The 21,274-nt window shown below is 38.1% G+C and overlaps 1 protein-coding gene across 3 annotated transcripts in view; it reads right to left on the minus strand.

Moving 5' to 3' along the window:
- Window positions 1-4,882: 4,882 nt before the first annotated feature.
- Window positions 4,883-21,274, minus strand: part of cdh24a (cadherin 24, type 2a) — a 77,548-nt gene continuing 61,156 nt past the window's right edge. For 2 of the 3 annotated variants that reach the window (XM_082145523.1, XM_082145524.1), the window contains exons 8-14: window positions 19,642-19,778; window positions 18,895-19,016; window positions 13,388-13,577; window positions 12,589-12,915; window positions 10,511-10,715; window positions 8,341-8,692; window positions 4,883-6,949 (exon numbers count right to left, since the gene is read on the minus strand). In XM_082145523.1, coding sequence (XP_082001649.1) covers window positions 6,065-6,949; window positions 8,341-8,692; window positions 10,511-10,715; window positions 12,589-12,915; window positions 13,388-13,577; window positions 18,895-19,016; window positions 19,642-19,778 — 2,218 coding nt within the window. In that variant the 3' untranslated portion in view covers window positions 4,883-6,064. The remainder of the gene's footprint in view (window positions 6,950-8,340; window positions 8,693-10,510; window positions 10,716-12,588; window positions 12,916-13,387; window positions 13,578-18,894; window positions 19,017-19,641; window positions 19,779-21,274) is intronic. The other variant, XM_082145525.1, reaches the window with a different exon arrangement.

Genomic DNA, 21,274 nt, shown 5'->3' on the forward strand with positions numbered 1-21,274 from the left:
TGTATTCCCTCGCAAAATGTTTCCATTCGCCCAAGAAACTTTGTGTTCACTCGCAAAAGTTTTGAGTTCTTTGTGAGGAAACGCAAAGTTTCTAATGGGAACAAAAGTTTTGAGCAAACTTAGGGAACGTAAAAGTTTTAATATATTTTTTTAAATCTATGATAATTGACAGATTGAACATGGAAGATTTCATTTACCAAAACATACGTTCAAATTAAAATGCATGCCATGAAGCTACAGAACCTGTTACTACGATGACTGAAAAAAATGTAATAATTATCTTATAGGTGGATCTCGCACATTTCATTCAGTTATGTGATTCACAGCACCCAACCCAAAGAAAAATGTTTAATATACATTTTCAATAAGATTTTATTGACATATGCTTACAAAACATAATTGTCACGGTTTTGTTTTTGTCATGTTTCCGTGTCTGTCATGTGATTCCCTGTTTGTCATGTGATCCTGCCATGTGTCTTGTCATTGGTTTATTGTCTGATCATTGTTCACAGATGTCCCTTGTCTAGTCATTAGTCTTGTGTGTATTTAAGCCCTCTTGTTTGCCATGTGTCTTTGTCAAGTAATGTTTCCTGTAATCTGCTGTGTTTTAAGTTCATGTTCATGCTTTGGTTTTTGCCACACCATGTTTGGGTTTGTTTATAATAAACTGCACTTGGGTTCTCATCTCTCAACTTGCCTCCAGTGGATACTTATTACACATATGCTTGAGTGCAGTCAGTGACATTTTCACTCCACCTAAATATATGAATATAATTATAATCTGAAGGTTATGTAAATAATATGCAATATTTTTTTGTGGAATAAATTGCTTTCATATCTTATAAACAGTGTTATTTTAGTATCGTTGAGAAACTATTATAGTTTTTTAAATGTTTTTAATTAGTTTTGAATTAGCCTAGTAATTTGGAATTTCTGCTTTCATTTGAATTTTTCTTAAGTTTTAGTCAATTTGTTGTATTTTTGATATTTAATTTTTACTTCAATTAACATTTATTTTAACTAACACACACACACACATATATATATATATATATATATATATATATATATATATATACAGTATTAACTATAATAACCCTGCTTAATAATACTTTTTAAGCGAATTTGTGCATCGAATTTGTGCCAATTTTGAATATGAATAAGCCCAAATTATATTTCAGACTTCACAAGACATGACACATTATTACAGAAATTAAAAATATCTTGTTCAGTCATGAAACTCTACAAGACACAGTTCTTTACATGCAATCTGCAAGCGATTACATCATTACAGCATGGCACAAGCTGACTGGCCTCTGCTGATCCTGCAGCCAATGAGATTGCTTGCTCAACATTTAAATAGTCTGGGCCCGGTTCCCCAAAACGTTCTTATCGCTAAGTAGTTCTTAACCTATTCCTTAACCTCTCTCTTAACATTATGGCACGATTCCCGACACGTTCGTACGCTAAGTATATCTTCTGTAAGTCACACTTTCGTAAGGTTGGTCTGGACCACTCTTAGCTTTACCTTATCACTGTTGCAGGTCTATATGAAAATAATTCTGAAGTTTTAATACACCCAGACAGTGTTCAATTAGGCTAATTCAAGTGTTTTCATGCAAAGAATAAAATTGTCATTACACTGATTGTTGTTAGATTTTTAATTATATTATTATACAATATTATTAATTTAATTAAAAAGCGCTTTTAAAGGCCAGTGAAAGCATAGGCTACTGTCAGTCAAGTCCTATTCGGACGCTAATATTGTTTCTCATGGGCTCGTACAGTATTTTAAACATTTACAGGGGTAAGTCTGTGATTTTAGTGCCGTCCGAATCCATAATATCAGTGTTTTTTCTCACCCAACCCGCGTAAAAATCCCTGGCCAAATTAGTACCTACTGTTTTTTGACAAACAGGTCGTGTGATTTAATTGCCGTCTGAATCCACATCTCTGAGTTTACAAGAAGAGATTCAAAATCCACTGTTTAAACCCTTGTTGATCACTGCCGAGCACCGAGATGTAGGCCTACACTTTTATTACTGAAATGCTGGAAAGTATTTCCAAGAACAATATTTCACCGCAGCTCCACCTCAGCGAACAAAAATGGGAAAGAGATGAAAGCACGTACAAATTTGAAATGGTTATTATGGCAGCAATATATGATACAATTTAAAAATATGTAGGCTAGGCTATTACAGTTTGGATTATTTTTTATAATATCCCATGAGTCCTAATAAATGCAATTTCAACTATTTCTGAAGTGCTTCTTTTATAAAGAACACCGCTTTCTCACATAAACAGCCCCTGCACGAGAGAATAATTGATTCTCGAGTCATCGATATCCACCAATTCAGCAGCATCGCCACGGACAGCGTCGGGTAACGTCGCACGTATCTTAAGCAGCTTCCTAAGGTATGGTTCGGGGAACACACTTAGGAACATAAACAACTTTGGTAAGATATATCTTTCGAGTCTTCTTAGCGCACTAAGAGTGAGCGTTATCGGGGAACCGGGCCCTGGTTCATTGTTTGCTGTAAGCTAGTCCTGTAGAGTTCCTCTGAACCCCTCCACCTCCCCCAGCTCCACCTGTCTAGATCTGCTACAGGATTTATGTATGTCTTTACATGTTTACAGCAGCGAGTGTATATATAAGTCCATATTGCTCCGCAGCAGCATCAGTGTATCAGATCTAGTCCGCCGAGACCATTAACATTGCCATATTCAATAACATGCTAAAACTATTCAGAGAGATGTCACATGGACTACTTTTATGATGCTTGTGTGGTGCATTCTGTCCTTCTGAGAGCCTGATCACTGCAAACGTTCACTGCATGGAAAAGAGCAGCGTGAACATCTCTTTAAGTGCTTTACTGAAGAAATGAAGTCATACTTCTGTGCATCCACATTTACCAAAGCTCACTGTACACCATTTATTAAACATCAGATGACAGTTCATTATCAGTTTGACAAGAGACCAATACAACACGTTGGGAAATTCTCAGGATCTTCCTGCTGTGGTTTTTAGGATTGAATTCAACATTTACATGAACAGATTCAGATTTACATAAACTCTCAGGTCCAAAAAAGCTTGTCAGTTCTCCAACGATATTTACATCTGTACATGAGAATGCAAACAGCATACAGGCAACAAAAAAAAAAAAAAAAAAAAAACTCACATGAAACATGATCACATTCAGTTCAGAAGTTCATTGACTCAGAGTTTCAGTTGCATAGGTCTTCCTTTAAAACTGGGTAAAAGAAGAAGCAGTTCAGCTAAACCAGACAAAGCATCCTGACTAGCGAACAGAGGAAAACTGATCTAAAAACGGATAGAAGTAAGCCATGCGCAAATCGTCTTTAAGCACTGACGTGTGTGTGGTTGCGGTGACCTAGTAAAACAGCCTTTTATCGAACCATTTTAAATGGCTTAGCTTTCTCGCTATCGAAATCCGTGAGAGAGAGCTGCCTTATTAATACACAAGCGTCAATATGAATTTATCAGCGATTGTACATATTTCATGAGACCTATTTTTCAAACAATGCAGGGCTGAAATCAATATTTCAAAAATGAGATGTTCCATAACTTTTACTTGTCACGCCGGTGTGAATTATTATCTGAAGTGTAACACGAGAGCGCCGAGAGAGCCGACTAAGACGTGTGCTGCTAATGTGTGTCTGCTGAACGAGACGGGCCCTATCTTAGTGGATCTCCAGCTAATATTTATGCTATGACCTGTACATGTTTAAAAAAAGATCAAGGCAAATCACCACTTACATAAAGAGTGCATTAGTGGCCACCCACTTTTTTAGAGGCGTTGGTTCCAGAAGTATTTTTTCCATTCATTTCTCCAATAGGGATTTAAAAAAAGTCTTTGTTAAAGCGTTATAAGCCATGAACCAAGCCAACCAGCTATGAGGAGAATCACAACATTACAAACCTTGATTTGAAGCAAGTATTTGAAAATCAGACAAAAATACAAAGGTTGTATACAAGACTGTGTACTTATTGGCTTTAGTGAGGGAAAGAACTACAATCCCATGAAGCATTGCAAACAGCATAATCGAATTAAGAAATTGGAGAAATATAAAACTACTCATTTACAAATGTTGTCTTTATATATCAATATATAACAATATATTTTAATTGAATGCAATAAAATATGCACATATACACAAATATTTAAGTATTTTGAGAGAGAAAACGGATTCTCGATTACGTCACTCGCAGTGCTTCATGGGAGTGGGCGGAGCTAAAGAGCTCTTTTGGCAAAATTTGATTGTGGCGACTCTGATTGGTGTAATTTTCTGTACAGCATCTAATGTAGTTTTCACCACGAATTCCGCTGTTAAACTAGCCTGGGAAAACCCAGACAACTTCCGGCAAATTTAGATTTGCTCTGTAAGTAGTCTGGCAAAGAGCCCATTTCTAATCCGTCGAAATCGCGGAACCAATCAGAAACGTTGAGGCGGGCTTTACATGATGACGATCGCTCTGATTGGTTTTAGGTCTATCCAATTGCGCCCAGAGAATTTGTCCGTTGATGAAGCTTATCAACTTAAATGCTTTATTAAATTCAAATTGCAAACACATGAGGACAGTCTCCATGAAAGACCCACTGGCAGATGAACGTGCTACTACATTTCTCTCCGAAACGGTAGGAAGTTAAATTCGATTTAATAGAGGATTTTAACAGTGACAAGATGATTGACAGGGCAGTTTACGTGACAGGATGCACGCGACAGATCCGTCCGATAAAGATGACGAAGTAGTATGTCCCAAAGCTTGCCTACTTTTTGGCTACACATTCAAAAGTAAATACTTTTCTTCACAAAAAGAGCACATACTTTTATGGGGTAGTGTAACTTAAGTAACTTATAATGTTTTTATTTAATTTTTATTCATGAGTCAGATAAAGCCTGTGGTAAACATACAGTAACTTTGTCCTATAACGTAAACTGCACACACTCACAACCCAAGCTGTCTAATCTAGTTACTTATTAGAAACATATTCAAAATTAAACATAACTGTTTCAAAATTCATGTTTTTGGTATGGGTGTGTGTAATATACATTGTAAAACAAAACGTCAAAATATCATTAAGTTTTGTTTATCACAGGCTTTATTTTACTCATAAAAAAAAAAAAAAAAAATTGATTAAAGGTTCTATACAGTATATGAAGCGCCTGACGGAACCCTTAAACGTTCTATATAGAACCTGTTCTTCTAAGAGTGCAGGTTGTAATAACCGAAACATTTCTGTAATTTATGGAATTTTTAAAACATTGACGAATGTTTTTCAGCATTTCTTTTCTTCACTTACCCCTCAGCAAGGATTTAAATAGTTATCAGAAGTGAAGAAAAGGTGAGAAAAAGCTTTAATGTGCTCTCATTGGGGAGAGAATCAAGATTGCAGGTGTAATTCAGTGTAGTTAACTTAAACATAAAAGTCGTTTTCGGTAATTATTATTATTTATTTTTTTACTAAACTAAATCAAGTAATTACAAACTAAATCTGAAATAAAAATAAATTAAACCCATATAGAAATATAAAAAAATGACAAGCTCAAACTAGTTCAAGTTCAAACTTGTAAAAATACAAGCTAATTCAAAATATTGATAAATTATTGTTGATAAAACAACAATATATAAATAATATACTAAAATAACCGAGAAATAATTTGATAAGATACTGTTTTAAATCAAGTGAGCAGATCGTAAGAGCGCCGTTGTCTTCTTCACAATGCGAGAGCAGAAAAACACTGGTTAATGCTGGGTATAAAAGTCTGAGACCACATACAAAATCTGAGATTTAAGCCTGAAAATAAATAATAGATTTATTAAGATGTAGATGAGCTTGTATCTTACGATGTAAGCACTGTGTGTGTGGCTGGACGAGTGTAAAAACTGAGCGAGTGACTTACATAAGATCGCCTGCTCCTCTAAAACACTGACATACTAGTATCTGGCAGGTCCATATAAAATTCTCTTTGTCCGGATTGTGCTCATTGGCTCCTTTCAGCACTTATTGCTTTTGAACGCTCACTCTCTCTTTGTTCCCATTTAGTGTCTCTTTCTGTTTTGCATTTGTTCCATTTCCTCAATGTTTTCCTCCTCGACCCGCCGTGTCTCGTTCGATTCAGCCGTTTCGTCCTCTTTTCTCGTTTCTGTCTCACTCTCTGTCTTGTTCATTTCCTCTTCCTGGTGTTCACCGTTTAACAAATCCCTCTCGTGCTTTCTGTTGTCCTCTTTTTCCTTCGCTCGTTCCCTGAAAATGTCAAACAGCTTGTCAAACTTGGGTCCCCATTCCTCAAATCTGTCTTTCTGTCCCTCTGCATCTTTTTCGGCCTCGCTTTCGAGCGAGCTGAGAGACGTCGCCTGAGAGCCGCCCCCCTCCAATCCGTACGTCTGCAGCGAGTCGTATGGCGGCTGCATGGGGTCAAAGGTCACCAGGGCAAGCCGATGTTGCAGGAAGTCGCCCATTCTGTTAGTCAACGAATCGCCGCTTGTCTTTTCCGAGTTCGCTTGTCCAACCTTCCCATTCCCCAAGCCCCACCCCCTTTCATACAGCCCCGCCCCTCCTGGGAGGGGCATCACTAGGTGTGGCACAGAGTTCTGCCCGCCCACCCCGTACAATCCCATTAGTCCAACAGCTTCTGGGTAGAGAAGGGTGGTCCCGCCCCTCAGAAGAGTACCTTCCATCGTTCTGAAGGGCATCTCCGTCGTGACGAGGCTGGCGGTGCTCTGGCTGGTGCTGATGGGAGTGACGTCTCCGTTCTTGTCCAGAGCCGAGGCGGGGGCGGAGTCGTCCGTGGTGATGGTGGAAATGGAGGCTCGCGTGGTCAAGCAGTGAGGGGACGACTCCGGTTTATGGCCCACTGAAGAGCTGGAAGCCTCCGAGTAGGAACTGGAGCCCTTCACGAACAGAACCTGGTCTGAATGAACAGACTGAGGAAGAAAACAAAAGAAAATGGTGAGGAACATTAAGCCATTTTAATAGTTTCATATTTATATATGCTCTATCAGTGAAAAGTTTGTGGTTTGTAAGATTTTTTATGTTTTTGATTTCTTCTGCTCATTTATTTTGCATTCATTTGATCAAACATACAGTTCAGACAGTTATATTGTGAAATATTATTACAATTTAAAATAACGGTTTTCTATTTGAATATATTTTAAAATTTAATTTATTCCTGTGATCAAAGCTGAATTTTCAGCATCATTACTCCAGTCTTCAGTGTCACATGATCCTTCAGAAATCATGCTAATATCTGCTCAAGAAGATCATTTTTATTATCAATGTTGGACACAGTTGTGTTGCTTCATATTTTTGTGGATTTTCTTTTTTTTTCAGGATTCTTTGATGAACAGAACATTCAAAAGAACAGCATTTATATGAAATATAAATGTTTTGTAACATTGTAAATGTCTTTGCTGTCACTTTTGAACAATTTAATATGTTCTTGCTGAAGATTTAATTTCTGAAGTATTAATTTCTTTCAAATAAAAAAAAGAACACTAAACTTTTGAACACTAAACTCCCTTGGACATCAAATTTGAAGGCAACATAATGATTTTTAACATAACATGAAGATGGTTATCATTTGGACATTAGAGGGGAAGAGAGCACAGGTTTTCCTGTTCATTTTCTCCATGTTCATCTAAACAAATGACTAAATAAAGGCTTACCAACCATCTCTAAGATGAATCACATTTCAAACTTTGACTTAAATCAAAGAAAGTATTTTAAATCAAACTACATATCCCAAGTAGCTCTGTGCATGATGTAATCTACTACATAAAATGAATATAAATATTTTTATGTATATACTTTATTATTATAACTATAAAACAATATATTTTATGGCTATTGCAAAATATTCAAAAATATACAAAAATAAGTAGTTTGAGATTATAGGAACTCCCTATTGATCACTACTTTTTCATTTCTATTGCAACAGCGACTTCTCTGATTGGTGGATGTCTCTTCGGGATTATGGGTAGTTTAATTCTTCAAAGAAAATGTGTCAATTTGATCTTAAATCACACTGATTTGTTGCTTTAAAAGAAGCACATCTCATGGCTAACCAACTCCAGAGCTCATCATAGGTCTGTTTAGGTAAATCTATTAGTTTATTAAGACAATAATTGGGATTTTTACTCCCAGAACCCTGCTGTTGCACTCTATTCATGGATTTCATCAGGTCCCTTTCCACAGGTGTATTAATCAAGCACAATGCAGTCTGCATTCATAATCTAGGTGCTTGATTTTATACACCTGTGGAAAGGGACCTGATGAAACCCATGAATAGGATTGCAATGTGATGATATTAGTTTACCTGATCCTGGCTGAGTGTGTGGCTCTCAGAGATGACCTCACTTCCTGTCTCGCTCTCTTTCGGAATGCTGTCGGTGGATCCGTCTGCTCCTTTACATTCTGATCCCTCCCTGATTTTGTCAATAAACACAGAACCGGATTCTAAAGGGCCGCGGGACTGGCCTTGGCCGGCGGGGAGAACGTATGGCAGTTTGGCGAGGTCGAGGCCGAGTCTGTTTCTCGGGGCTGGAAGGGTCTGGATGGTGTAACAGTACCGTCCGTAGAGGGGTGCAGAGACGGGACGCCGTGGGTCCAAACCCAAACTCTGACTCCAGCTGAAGGTTCTGATGCTGTCCAGGTTATCCTGAGAATACCTGTTGTAATAAAATAGAAATTAATAAACAAAAATGGTTTAATTATTACAGCAGTTAAGTATGGAAGCCCATTTCTGCCATGTATGAAAAAAAAAATCATGCTTTGTTAAATCATAATTATGAAGTCGACAATATGACCTTAAAAGAAATTATAATTATGACATAAAACTTTTTGACTCATAATTATGACTTAGTATGTCATAATTTCAACGTTTTCATCAGAATTATTACTTGGCCTGTCCATTTCAACTTTCTCATCATTTTATCTAATTGTGACAGTTTGACTTCTCATAATTATAACTTTTTGTCAATTTCAACTTTCTCTCAAAATTATGACGGTATCTTACAATTTTGACTTTTTGTCTCATAATTATGACACAGTATCTCATAATTTTGACTTTTAATGTCAAAAATATGACATAAAAGAAATAAGATACATCATAACTGAGATAAATGCCAACTTTTTAACTCCTAATTATGACTTTGTATCATAGGCGTAATTTGCGAGTGGGACGGGTGGGACATGTCCCCACCACTTTTTGCCAGGGTCGATATTGTCCCCATCACTTTTATCATAATTATAACTGTCAGTTTCAACTTATATCTCATAATTTCGAATTTTTTAATAATTTTTATAAAATTACAACATGCTATCTTATATTTTGACGTCATAATTATAACTGTCAATTTCAACTTTATCTCAAAATTATAACTCTCTTACAATTTTGCCTTTTTATCTCAAAATTATGACATAGTATCTCATATTTTAGACTTTTTATGTCAAAATATGACAAAATAAGAAATCATAGATAAAGTTTCAACTTTTTTAACTCTTAATTATGACTTAGTTTTTATCTCATAATAATTACGACTTAGTCTAATAGTTTGACTTGTCATAATTATAACTTTTTGTCAATTTCAACTTTATCTCAACATTATAACAGTATCTTACAGTTTTGACTTTTTATCTCATAATTTGATCTCATAATCTTCATAATTCTCTTATGTGGCAGAAATAGGCTTCCATAGTTAAGCCTTTGGGCTAGTTATGCAAATATTGCATAACCCCTCTGTTTAATTGGGTAATACATCATCAAATTCAAGGAAAACTGTACATCTGCTTTTAAAGGAAAACTGCATTCCAACTATTTCACCAAAACCAGATGCTTCTGAGTTAGCAATAAGTTTTGTGTTAATTAAAAGATCTGTTTGTAGTCCCAGTTGTGACTCCTGATGCAACGATTCAAAAACTGTCAGTTGTATCTTTAAAAATATTTGCATGTGAAGTACTTTTGTCAAACCTGCCCAGGAGTATTACAATGACACCTAACAGGAATATGATGGATAGAGGACACCGTGTGGGTTTGAACAGCATAAATATTAACTAGATGAACTTTGCACTGAAACAGCTGTCAGATTTGCATGCAAAGGCTCATTAAATCTCACACACACACACACACACACACACACACACACACACACACACACACACACACACACACACACACACACACACACCTGAGTACAGAGCCCTCATTAATCAGATAAACAGTTAACATCATTTACAGCGAATGAACGTATTTCGAGTAACCAGAGATTCCAGAGAAAGATACATAAATTTGTGTTTGTCGTGAATGTCAGCTGAATGATTCACACGGGCTAATAATATAATATGGCATTTTCTAGACCAAATGTCAAGAAATGACATGTGATTTGAAAGATCAGATAGTGGCAGCATTGAATCAAGGCGATTCGAACAATGAAATGAGACTTCTATTTATGTGAGCATCAAACACACACATGTACAAACACACTCACATATTGTTGTTGTCTCGAAGGCGTTGTGCCCTGCGCATGCTCTGGGGGGCGCTCTTCAGGGTCGCGATATCGAACGCGGCCGTGTCCGCCTCCCCGCCTCCCTCGTCATCATACGTGATGATGTTCTCCCTGATCTCATCGTCTTCCACAGGAGACTGAGTGTCCCGTTTCTGCCTCCGCAACGATAGCGAAAGCGCAGCCACCACTATCCGACAAAAGACAGCGAGAAAAAAAGAGAGGAAGTTACAGCCACTTTCCTCAGATACATGTACAATCAATACACAGATACAGTCAATTTTAGCTTTTGACTGACACTTTTGATCCAAAGCGACTTGCACTGAATTCATGCTATACATTTATTTTTCCAATTAATGCATTCCCTGCGAATTGAACCCATGACCCTGATGTTGCTAGGCACCATTCTCCACTGTTTGTATGGAGCAAAATAGACAATTTCTTGTTTTCTTTGTAAATAATCTGTAACAAAAGGTGTGTAACCTTCAGAAATTGTTCAGTCAACCTAAGTAAGTTAAACATCTTATTTTAGATAGTTAATTAGTTTTCACTATAATTAATGTGTGCAAGTGTTCATTGTGTTCTAACAGTGGCATATTTTTCCCTTTAATTTTCAGACATAAAATAGCTTTAATAACAGATACAATAAGGAAACATTGCCATATGGCAACTCTGTAGCACAATGTTTCTTCAAAATGATTAATATATCCTTGATCTAAATTAATATTTAATCAAAACAATCATTATCAATGTTTCTTCAATATTGTTCCTAAAAGAATAAACCTTCAACCTTTCAAAGGAAAACCTGCATCTAGTGCACCAACCACTGCCTTCAGTCAGAACTAATACTACATCAGGTACTTCAAAGTTACCAATATGATTTATATGACTTCTGATGCAATGATTCATAACTGTCAGTTTAAAAATAGCTCTAATAACTAAAATGTATTCAAAGATATTTAAGGGGAAAAAATGGGGAAAACATTGACATACGGCAAGGGAAAATGGTTTAAAAACTATTCTTATTCTTAAACATATTCTTAAAAATAGTTTTATCTTAAAAATGATTTATAATGTACTAAATTGAAATTTCTTTAAAACTAAAATTGAGTGAATCATTCTCAAGGTTTCTTCCTAAATGCTTTTTTTTTTCACTGTTCATTTTTCATTTTTGGCAAAAAAAATAAAAAATAAAAATAAAAATTGTTATTTCTGCAGAAATGCAATTTATATCATGGTAAACACTTCCAAGAAAATGTAATAACATAACTGATACCAATATCTATAAAATTCCCACTGAGAAAATACATTAGAGCGGTTCCAATTTCAAGCAATTTTTCCATTATGGCACAGTACATATTTAACTGTTAACTGTGGTTAACAACAGCAACTAAATAACTTGATGAAAGTAATGATTTAATACAAGCAACATATCAAAATGTGTTTAATAAAGCAATTTGTGGAGCATTTCAGCAAGGGTCCGTGTAAAGAGTTTTGAAGGAGTAATGGGGTTTAAAAACAGTATATTATTGGTTACTTAAAAGACTGCCACTTTTTTTTTTGCACAGTGAAGGAAAATTATATGTTGTCATATGGCTTCACTGTAAGACATCAAAGTGTATTTGTGGAAAATGCCTATTCCACCTCTCACTTACTTACTTAGTGAGTGTTCAATGTCATTTGGGGAACCTTGAGGGAGGGAAAGTGTTGTTCCGCAATCTCAAAATGCCATATGATGCCGTCAGCACTCATCAAATGCTATTTATTATGACTGACTTAGAGCAGAAATCAAACCCAAACATGTTCATTAGCAAGGCCAAGTGACAAACAGAGCAGAAAAAATGAGGCAGCTTGGCGGAAAGTTCGAACGACCTACAAAAACATACATATATGGAAGAAAAGCAGCAATTTTAAGACACACCAGGAGGCAATGGTGGATGAAGACAGGGAGTGATGGACAGATGTAGCAACAACACATCATTATACCAGCCGGTTGTAGAGGCGGAGCGAAGGGCGAGTAGCAAACAATGATCTGATGAAATGGACTGAAAATCAAAACTGACCCAGAAAAGTTGACGCACAGGCCAGGATCGCCAACATGGCGGCCGAGCTGATTCCCAGCAGCGAGGAGTTTGACGGTACAGGCAAACACGCCGCTTGCCTCTCCCAGTCCGGCAAAGATGGTTTATCCTTCTCATCCGTTTCTTGTTTTTGTTCCTCTGCCCACATGCCTCCGTTTTGGCACGGACACACCGTAACGGTAATCGTTCCTGTGCTCCTGAGGTCTGACGCACCGTCATGGAGCATTATGGGTATTTTTAGAGTTGGTGAAGAGGAAGAATGAGGGAAAGCCTTCAGGGACGACAAAAGCACCAGTCTCGCTGTGTGGTCTGGAAGCAAAAGAAATGGAATATAAACAATCATTAGTCATGTGACTTATTATGAAAAATTAAATGAAAAGGATAAAAAAATAATAATGAATAAAAAAAAAAAAAAATATATATATATATATATATACTAATTATATTTGTTATGTTAATGATTATATTATTATCATATTATACCATTTTATGTAATATATAATACAGATATTTTCCTTACACCAGATTTCTCAAATTTCTCCCTTTGTGTTCCACAGCAAAAAATAACAGCATACAGGTTTAGAGAGAAATGAATGATGAATAATTTCTTATTCTGGGGTGCAAATTAGAAACCAGCAGATTGAAGCGGAGAACAGGATAATGAAAGAAAGGATTGCTGGAGCACAGAGAAGGGAGTTTTGCTGTGTTCATCTGAGCAGAATGTGACAAAAAAGATAAATGGATGAGCGTAATGAAGGAGGATATATGTCTGGACAGAGACCGGGAGGGAGATGAGGAAAACTGATGGGGAAGAGAAGACGGATGGATGACAGGAGATGTCTGGAGAGCGCACCTCCTCGCTCTCTGACGGAGAAGTTGAGCGCACTGCTGGATTCTGCGGGAATACTGAAGTGGATGGGAGAGTTGGAGCTGCTTTGGTCTTTATCTATCGCTCGAATCACCTGCACCACCTGAAACGCAAAAGGAGAAAGACTGATGCAATCATTTTCATAAATAAGTCAGGTTTTTTTTTTTTTTTTTTTTACTGAACAGCAAGGATTTGCAGTCTAATGTAACCCCTCTGGTTCTATTCTCCCAGCTCGGAGTGGGATTCAAACCGGCGTTAACAAGGACACTTAAAGGTGGTATCAGTGATTTCAGGCCCAAAAATATTTATATCACATTCATCAAATCTTTCCTAACGATCCGTTAGCTGCCCGCCCCATAAGCATGCCGTCAAAAAACCGCGTCTCTGTAGGCAGCCTAGGCTCTGAGATCTGCACACAAAAACAAATGGTTTAGCCAAACACTCAAAACCAAAACAAATAGTGTTCCAACCAATCACCGACAGGGGGAGGGTGTTGTGAGGTTTTGAGCCAGCTTTTTCTTCAGCTCTGACTTCGCGTGCAGCCGTGCACGAGCACAAAACCTCACAACACCCTCCCCCTGTCGGTGATTGGTTGGAACACTATTTGTTTTGGTTTTGAGTGTTTGGCTAAACCATTTGTTTTTGTGTGCAGATCTCAGAGCCTAGGCTGCCTAGAGAGACGCGTTTTTTTGACGGCATGCTTATGGGGCGGGCAGCTAGCGGATCGTTAGGAAAGATTAGATGAATGGGACAAAAATATTTTTGGGCCTGAAATCACTGATACCACCTTTAAGACCACAGCCTCTAGTGTCAGTCGCTAATGCGCCTCTTAAGGCCAGGGCAGTGACGTTTACTTCACAGCTCTTACTAGCTAGCCTCTGTTAACGTCCGGAGGCGGAAACATTTTGTATGTGTTTTTTCATATTTTTTCACACAAAATTCGTCACCCATAGAAACCTTGTACTGAAAATATTCGCAAAAAATACAAAATGGAGTCTTCAAGCATTGAGGATGATTTTGTCGTCCTCTCTCTTCTTAAAAAGATTTTAAAAAATGAGGAAATATTGGGTCTGTCCAACAATCCTGAGGCTACGTTTACACGTGGCCGGCTATTTTCATAAACGGACATTTCACCCTCTCCGTTTTCAAAAATAACATCGTGCACACCTGTCAGTTTTCAGAAAAGTGTTTGTGAGAAGCTCAAGCCCACGTTAGCCAATCAGATTCCCGAAAATAGCAATAACAGCAACGAATCACTTCCTCTTTCTCTTTTGAACAAGGTCGCACTTTTGACACGGGTGCAAGTTCTGTTGCATGCTGTGACTAAAGCCCTGCATTTCAGCCCGAGCCCGACGGGCCCCGACTTATTTACGCCCCTAGGGCCGGGCTTCGGGCCAATTGTCACGTCATAGTTCACATGCGGGCCGGGCCTCTGGCTTTTTTGGGGTTATCCTTCTTTTTATATTTTTAGACATTAATTAAAAAAAATATGAGAAGTTGACGACGACGATAGAAAAACAAAAATAGAAAGACATTTCATAACCTCATAACTTTCATAATCTTATAATTACACTGACATATGACTGATATGGCAGTCTCACGCACGCACACAGAAGGTTTCCCGTCAGCACGACCCACGATTCACCTCATGTGCAAATAATGGAGAATATTAAGAGAAAAATCGCAGATGGCCAACTTAAAACGCAGCGGGAAGAGTGATAGAAGAGAGGAGGACTGGGTTAAAATCTTCCACTGTGGATGCTATTCTTTTTCTCCACGATGCTCTGTAAGAGACTGTTCTAACTTTTCGTTTGATTGGACTTTATTTTCGTTTAACTGTTGGAAACTACTGGAAAAAAGAATGGCCATGTTCTGTGGTGCATTTTTGAGGTAAGATAACCTGCAAGTTTGTTTTTAATTTATTTAATTGAATTTGTTTAGATTGTAGGCTATTGCTCATTTCGTTTGCGAGCGCTGTTGCGAGCAGCCTGAGCCTGCCTCAGTATTTCAAAAAACGTTGTTTTACTCACTGTGGTTTAATAAATAAACATTTATTTTTATTTATATATACATTATATATATTTATATAATAAATAAACATTTATTAAACTAACTGTCTGTGTGATATGCTTGAAGTGTTTTATATGGATTTTATTGTAGCCAAGTAAAGTATTAGCGTTGATTTGATAGGCTAAATTGATCAAACATGTTTTACTCGCTGTCGGTTCGGCTGCTTGGTCGTCATAAAAAATAAAAATAAAAATGCTCCAAACATTTGTCTAAATTAACTTAATAAAGAAATGAAAAGAAACATAACTAGCAAAACTGACCTAATTTAATGGCTGCAAATAGGGCAGGCTGCCGCTGTGTAATGAAAAAAAAACGGAAAAAAAAAACGGGCTCGGGTCGGACTCGGGCTGATAATTCTGATGAGCTGTCGGACACGGGTCGGGCTAGGGCCTGAGCGTCTCGGGCCTAGATTTGAGGCCCGTGCAGGGCTCTAGCTGTGACGCCGGCTGCCTAAAACTCTGTTTTTCTCAGTTTACATGCAAACGGTGCAAACGAAGTTTTCCAAAATCTCCACTCTGGCCGGAGTTTTTAGGCCCTGTTTACGCAGAGGGAAGACGCAGATATTTCCCTGCGATTTGGCCTCTCATTTACATGAAAACTCCAGCCAAAGTGGAGATTTCTGATGACGCCGGTTATGTGTTGCCGTGTCAACTGGGAGAAACGGGGTTTTAGGTTCTCAAACGTCACATTATGCGCCAGAAAATGCTTAACATCATGTGAGCGCCCTATGTTTACAGTTTGTTTGGCTACTGATCATGGATGCTGTTAAGGTGGTACTCATTTTAACGCTTTTGGCCTTTTTGCATTTGCAAATACAACTGCTCTACTACTGTATATCGAGGAGCGAAGGAGTGCACGGAGGTCAGCATTTTTACTGCAGCTTTCCCTTCCAGGACGTAGGTACATTGCCTGCCAACGTCGCCGCCTCCGGTTTTGGTTCCAACCTGGGCGAACCGCGGCCTGGTGGGAAAACTTTGAGAAAGAAGTCGTCCTCCCGGAGGAATGGCATGAGAACTTCCGAATGTCACGGTCATCTCTACTGTCGCTTTCGGAGTTACTGCGTCCCTCCATAGAAGGTCAGACTACAGTCATGTGGTCGCCGGTCAGTGTAAAGAAAGAATCGTTTCCAGAGGAGAATTCTCCGTTTGCGTGTAAACGAAGGGCACAGACGAAGGGAAATGTCTCCGTTTTTCAAAATAACCATGTACGTGTAAACGGGGCCTGAGATTGCGTAGAGAGAAAGTTCCACCTCCCTATCAAGGAGCAGCGGGATTATCCCGAGCGATTCAGTTTACTTCAGGATGTCAGTGGCTCAGTTTGATGCTTTGCTAGCGATACTGAAGCCTCATATTATAATGAAGACCATCAATTTCCGTGAACCAATTGATCCTGAACAGTTCTGGATTTTGGCGTTCACTTGTACGGTGGCTCTGAAGTGTCAAAACCCCACTCAAAATGCTTGCTACGGATGTGACTTTTTTTATGACGGACGGACGGACGTTTCGGAGGCAGTGTGTAAACATGATTGACACAACTTGAGGTCGTATTTGATTTTTAACGTGCGAAAATTTCAAACAAGAATTTCGGACTCAGTGTGCAAGGACCTTAACACTAACCACCCTGAACCTCTCTCCCATCCAGGTCACGGCACCAATGTAACCCATTCGGTTGTACTTCTCATCCGTCCTTCGGATGAGACGTAAAACCGAGGTCCTGACTCTCTGTGGTCATTAAAAATCCCATGGCATTTCTCGTAAAGATTAGGGGTGTAACCCCGGTGTCCTGGCCACATTCTACCCATTGGCCCTTACCAATCATGGCCTCCTAATAATCCCCTTACATTGAATTGGCTCTATCACTCTCTCTCCTCTCTCCACCTATAGCTGGTGTGTGGTGAGCGCACTGGCGCCGTTGTACTGTGGCTGCCGTCGCATCATCCAAGTGGATGCTGCACACTGGTGGTGGTTGAGGAGAGATCCCCAGATATGATTGTAAAGCGCTTTGGGTGTACAGTAGTACATATGAAAGCGCTAAATAAATGCCTCATTCTATTCTTTCTATTCTACTTGCATCGAGCGAGCAAGGGATGCAGGCGAGTTAAGAAGGACGCTAAAGGCCGCAGCCCTTGTTAGCTGGCCTCCGTTACACTAACACACCACGTATAACAGACCTGTTTGGTCGGAACGGTCACAGTTTGTTTTCATTAGTCACATGTTTTCCTTTGTTCAGTTTTCCCTCCACACCTTTGTTACCATGGTCATTTCATTTGGTTCAGCTGTGTTTGATTAATCATCCTCATTTGTGTTTGCTATATAAATTGGTCCCTCACACCCATTCTCTGTCCGATCACTGTTATGTCAAGTGTGTGTGGATCAACCTGTTTGCCTGTCTTCTAGATTGTAATTAAAACTCTGTATTTGAAATGTGATCGTCTTCTTCGTCTGCCTTCCTGCAACCCACCATGACAGAAACGTTGCACTGTTTATATTGGAGCTGTAATTAACATTTTTCAGTGTTCATGATTTGCACAAATAAGTCAGTTTTTTTTTGCCACTGAACAGCAAGGATTATCAGTTTAACAGCACGTCATGATTAGGCTGACTCACTGTGCACTGGCATCATTAATAACATCAGTCGGTTAAATCAAAATGCTGCTGTTCTGAAATGCCTCTGTTAATCAAATCTCTTTGCAAGATTGCATAGGGTCAGTTTTACCATACTAGTTTGGTCAGATATAGAAAGTATTATAAATAAAAGACAATGTGCAGTCAGCTGATCGTTATTGCAAAATAAACCCTGACAGGGTGATCAGAAATAGGTCTCACCCTGATGGGATTTATTTTGTGTTCATTATTTTAATATGCGAGACGGAAGAGATACAACAAACATAAATCTGGCACAGCTATTGTAGGAAATCTGTTGCCTGGGGCAGCGATTAATTACCCAAAAATATGTTAATGCAAAATGCTGCTACTGACCAATCAGAATCAAGCATCTCAGGTATTCAATGATGTTACTTGGCAGAATAATTGCTTATTCCACTTTATTGAACAATGGTGTATTTTAAGTTAAGTTAAGCACTTTTTTAATCCCACAAGGGGAAATTACATTAGAGCAGTGGCATCACATCACAAACAAAAAAAAACAATCATAATCCACATAGTTATCATATTGCCTTGCCACCATTTTCTAGAGCCAATATGACAAGAGACGACATGCATTAGTAATTTTAACATTGTTAACGGGTGTTGTGAGGCAACTATTTATAATATTTATTTCATTTTGTTTTAGATTTAGGCGCTTCTTGACAAGAATAATCTTTTCAAAGCAGGCTTCATCGGGTCACTGACCTGTCCGGCAGCGCTGGAGTCGCACACGGCAGTGTTGTACTGTCGGTCCAGCTCAGGGGCGTTGTCATTGATGTCCAGTGTCTCTATGGCAACCGCTACCCTGGTAACTTGGTTGGGGCTGTCTAAGAAAGAGAAAAGAACAGCATGATGGGAAATTCTGAGAAGTACACTATATAAAAAAGCAAGGAAGTTAGAAATCAAAAGCTTTTAAGCCCCAAGTAGGTCAGCTAAATCTTACTGACCATGAAAACAGAAGCTAACTCCAATCTGTCTGGTTAACTGTTCTCCATACGCTCCGTGCTCTTTAGGGACATAACGTTACATCACGACCAGAAGTGGCCCGAACGTCATCGTTCGCTCATCTGATGTTCAGAACATGACATTATATAAAGACATAACAGAACCACACTTATCGCACTCAGAGCTTGTGTCTAATAATGAAAGTAATGACTGAATATAGGCTGAACAAAACCACTCCATTCTCCGAGTCACTTCTGAGGACGCAAGATAGTGTTTTATGAGGGCCAACGGGGAGCGCAAACGGGCGACCTTGAGCTTGTGTGGACCAGACTCAAAAGCAATTTGAGTTTTCGTTCTATTATTCTTTTCTCTTCCCTTTCTGTTTGCGCGTGTCTCTACCATGAGCTTTCATGTTCACAGCCGCCGCAGAAGTAATAGCTTTCCTGTGGACCGATTTCAAGCTGCTACCTGTGTGAAATTAAGAGTGAAGGCGAGGAGTTCTGGTACCTCTCTGTGTGGCGATGACAGTAATGTTATGCCATTGCTCCTGTTCCCGATCCAATTCCACAGCCGTGGTGATGAGTCCATTGTCAGAGGCGATACGGAACAGCGCCTCGGGGTCTGACTCGGGATCAATTGAGTACCTGAGAAGAAATGGACAGGAATAAAAGAAGGAGGGCAGACAGATTAGAAGATATAAAGGAGCCAGTGCATAAATAACCGGGTTTAGCAAGTGAAAAGGAGCAGGTTAAGTGAAAACAGCCCACATAGTTCCTGTGGAAGACAGAAACATGATGCAATATTTATATCTATGTGCTGGATGGGCAAAACTAACAAAAACCTGTCAAGAACATGTCCAGGTGATATTTCAACTCAAAATCTACAGGAAGAAAACTCTACAATCTCATTCTCATTACTGTAATGCAAAACAAAAACTCACATCATGCATCTGTTGGCACTTTGTCCTTGTGGACTTGTGGAAAATAAACACTTTTACACTCCCACTTACTTTTTTCTTTCTCTGTGGACAGTGCATATGCATGCATCACAGGAGAATTGTCACATTTTATCTTAGACATCATTTTTCAGAGACAAGAAATGTCATTTCCATCACATCTCAATATATAGCATTCTACGGTGGGAATACATTTTTTTTGGTGGGGGGAATAAGATACTCCTTTATTTTGATTAGGCTAATAACATTGTATCCTTAATTAAACACAATTAAATAATACAATTGTGTCCAGACCATATTTAACATAAATGGTTCATACAGCATTATTTTCAGCATTATATTTGGTGTAAATAGTTTTTTTAATTGGTTTTCTCAAAGTGATAGCATGCACGTATATGATGAGATGAAACCTAAAACGCTTTATAACCTCCATATATTCACCTCTGACACATCGGTTTAATACTGTAAATATGGCTTGATGTGGGACGATCACCAAACAGCAGAGTATAGTCTGAGTGAAGTTCAAAAGAGACTCGCTTAGTCGCTTTGGTAAAGACAAACTGTTTTGTGTGGTGAAACCACCTTGAATTCATTCAGTCGAGTTCGACAATCACCAAATCACTAAACTTTAGCCATGAAAACATTCTGCTTGATTGATAAATTAATTTGTGGAAATTCTTAATCTTAGAAATCTGAAACAAAAACACAAATCTCAAACACAACCTGGAAATGACTCGAATCAAATTCAATACGTTTCCAAATGGCGTTGGAACCCTGTAAATAATATTTTTTTTTACACTTTTTGCATAATTTGATAATTACAGCTTAACTGAAAATAATACACAATACAATTATTCTGTTTAAAAGATTTTATCTTTGTCACAACCTTTTTTCACAAACCTTTTTAATGCATAGCAATTTTTACGCATAGTAGTCATGATTTATAATGAAATGGCTCTTATTTTAGAACTAGTTTTAAAAAATACAAATACATTTTTGTATAATTAATTTGCATATTTTGGGTAAAAAAAATAAGAAAATCCTACATACATGCAATTAATTTGAAAACTAGAACAAATAAATGGTGAAAAGATTCCAAAATAGCTTTAATGTGGCCTTCATATAAAAATAAGAAAACATTTTAATCTGCTAATTTTAATATAAATACAATGTCCATGGGACATA

The sequence above is a fragment of the Leuciscus leuciscus genome (genome assembly GCF_965113295.1).
Source record: "Leuciscus leuciscus genome assembly, chromosome: 18".
Taxonomy (NCBI): Eukaryota; Metazoa; Chordata; class Actinopteri; order Cypriniformes; family Leuciscidae; genus Leuciscus; species Leuciscus leuciscus.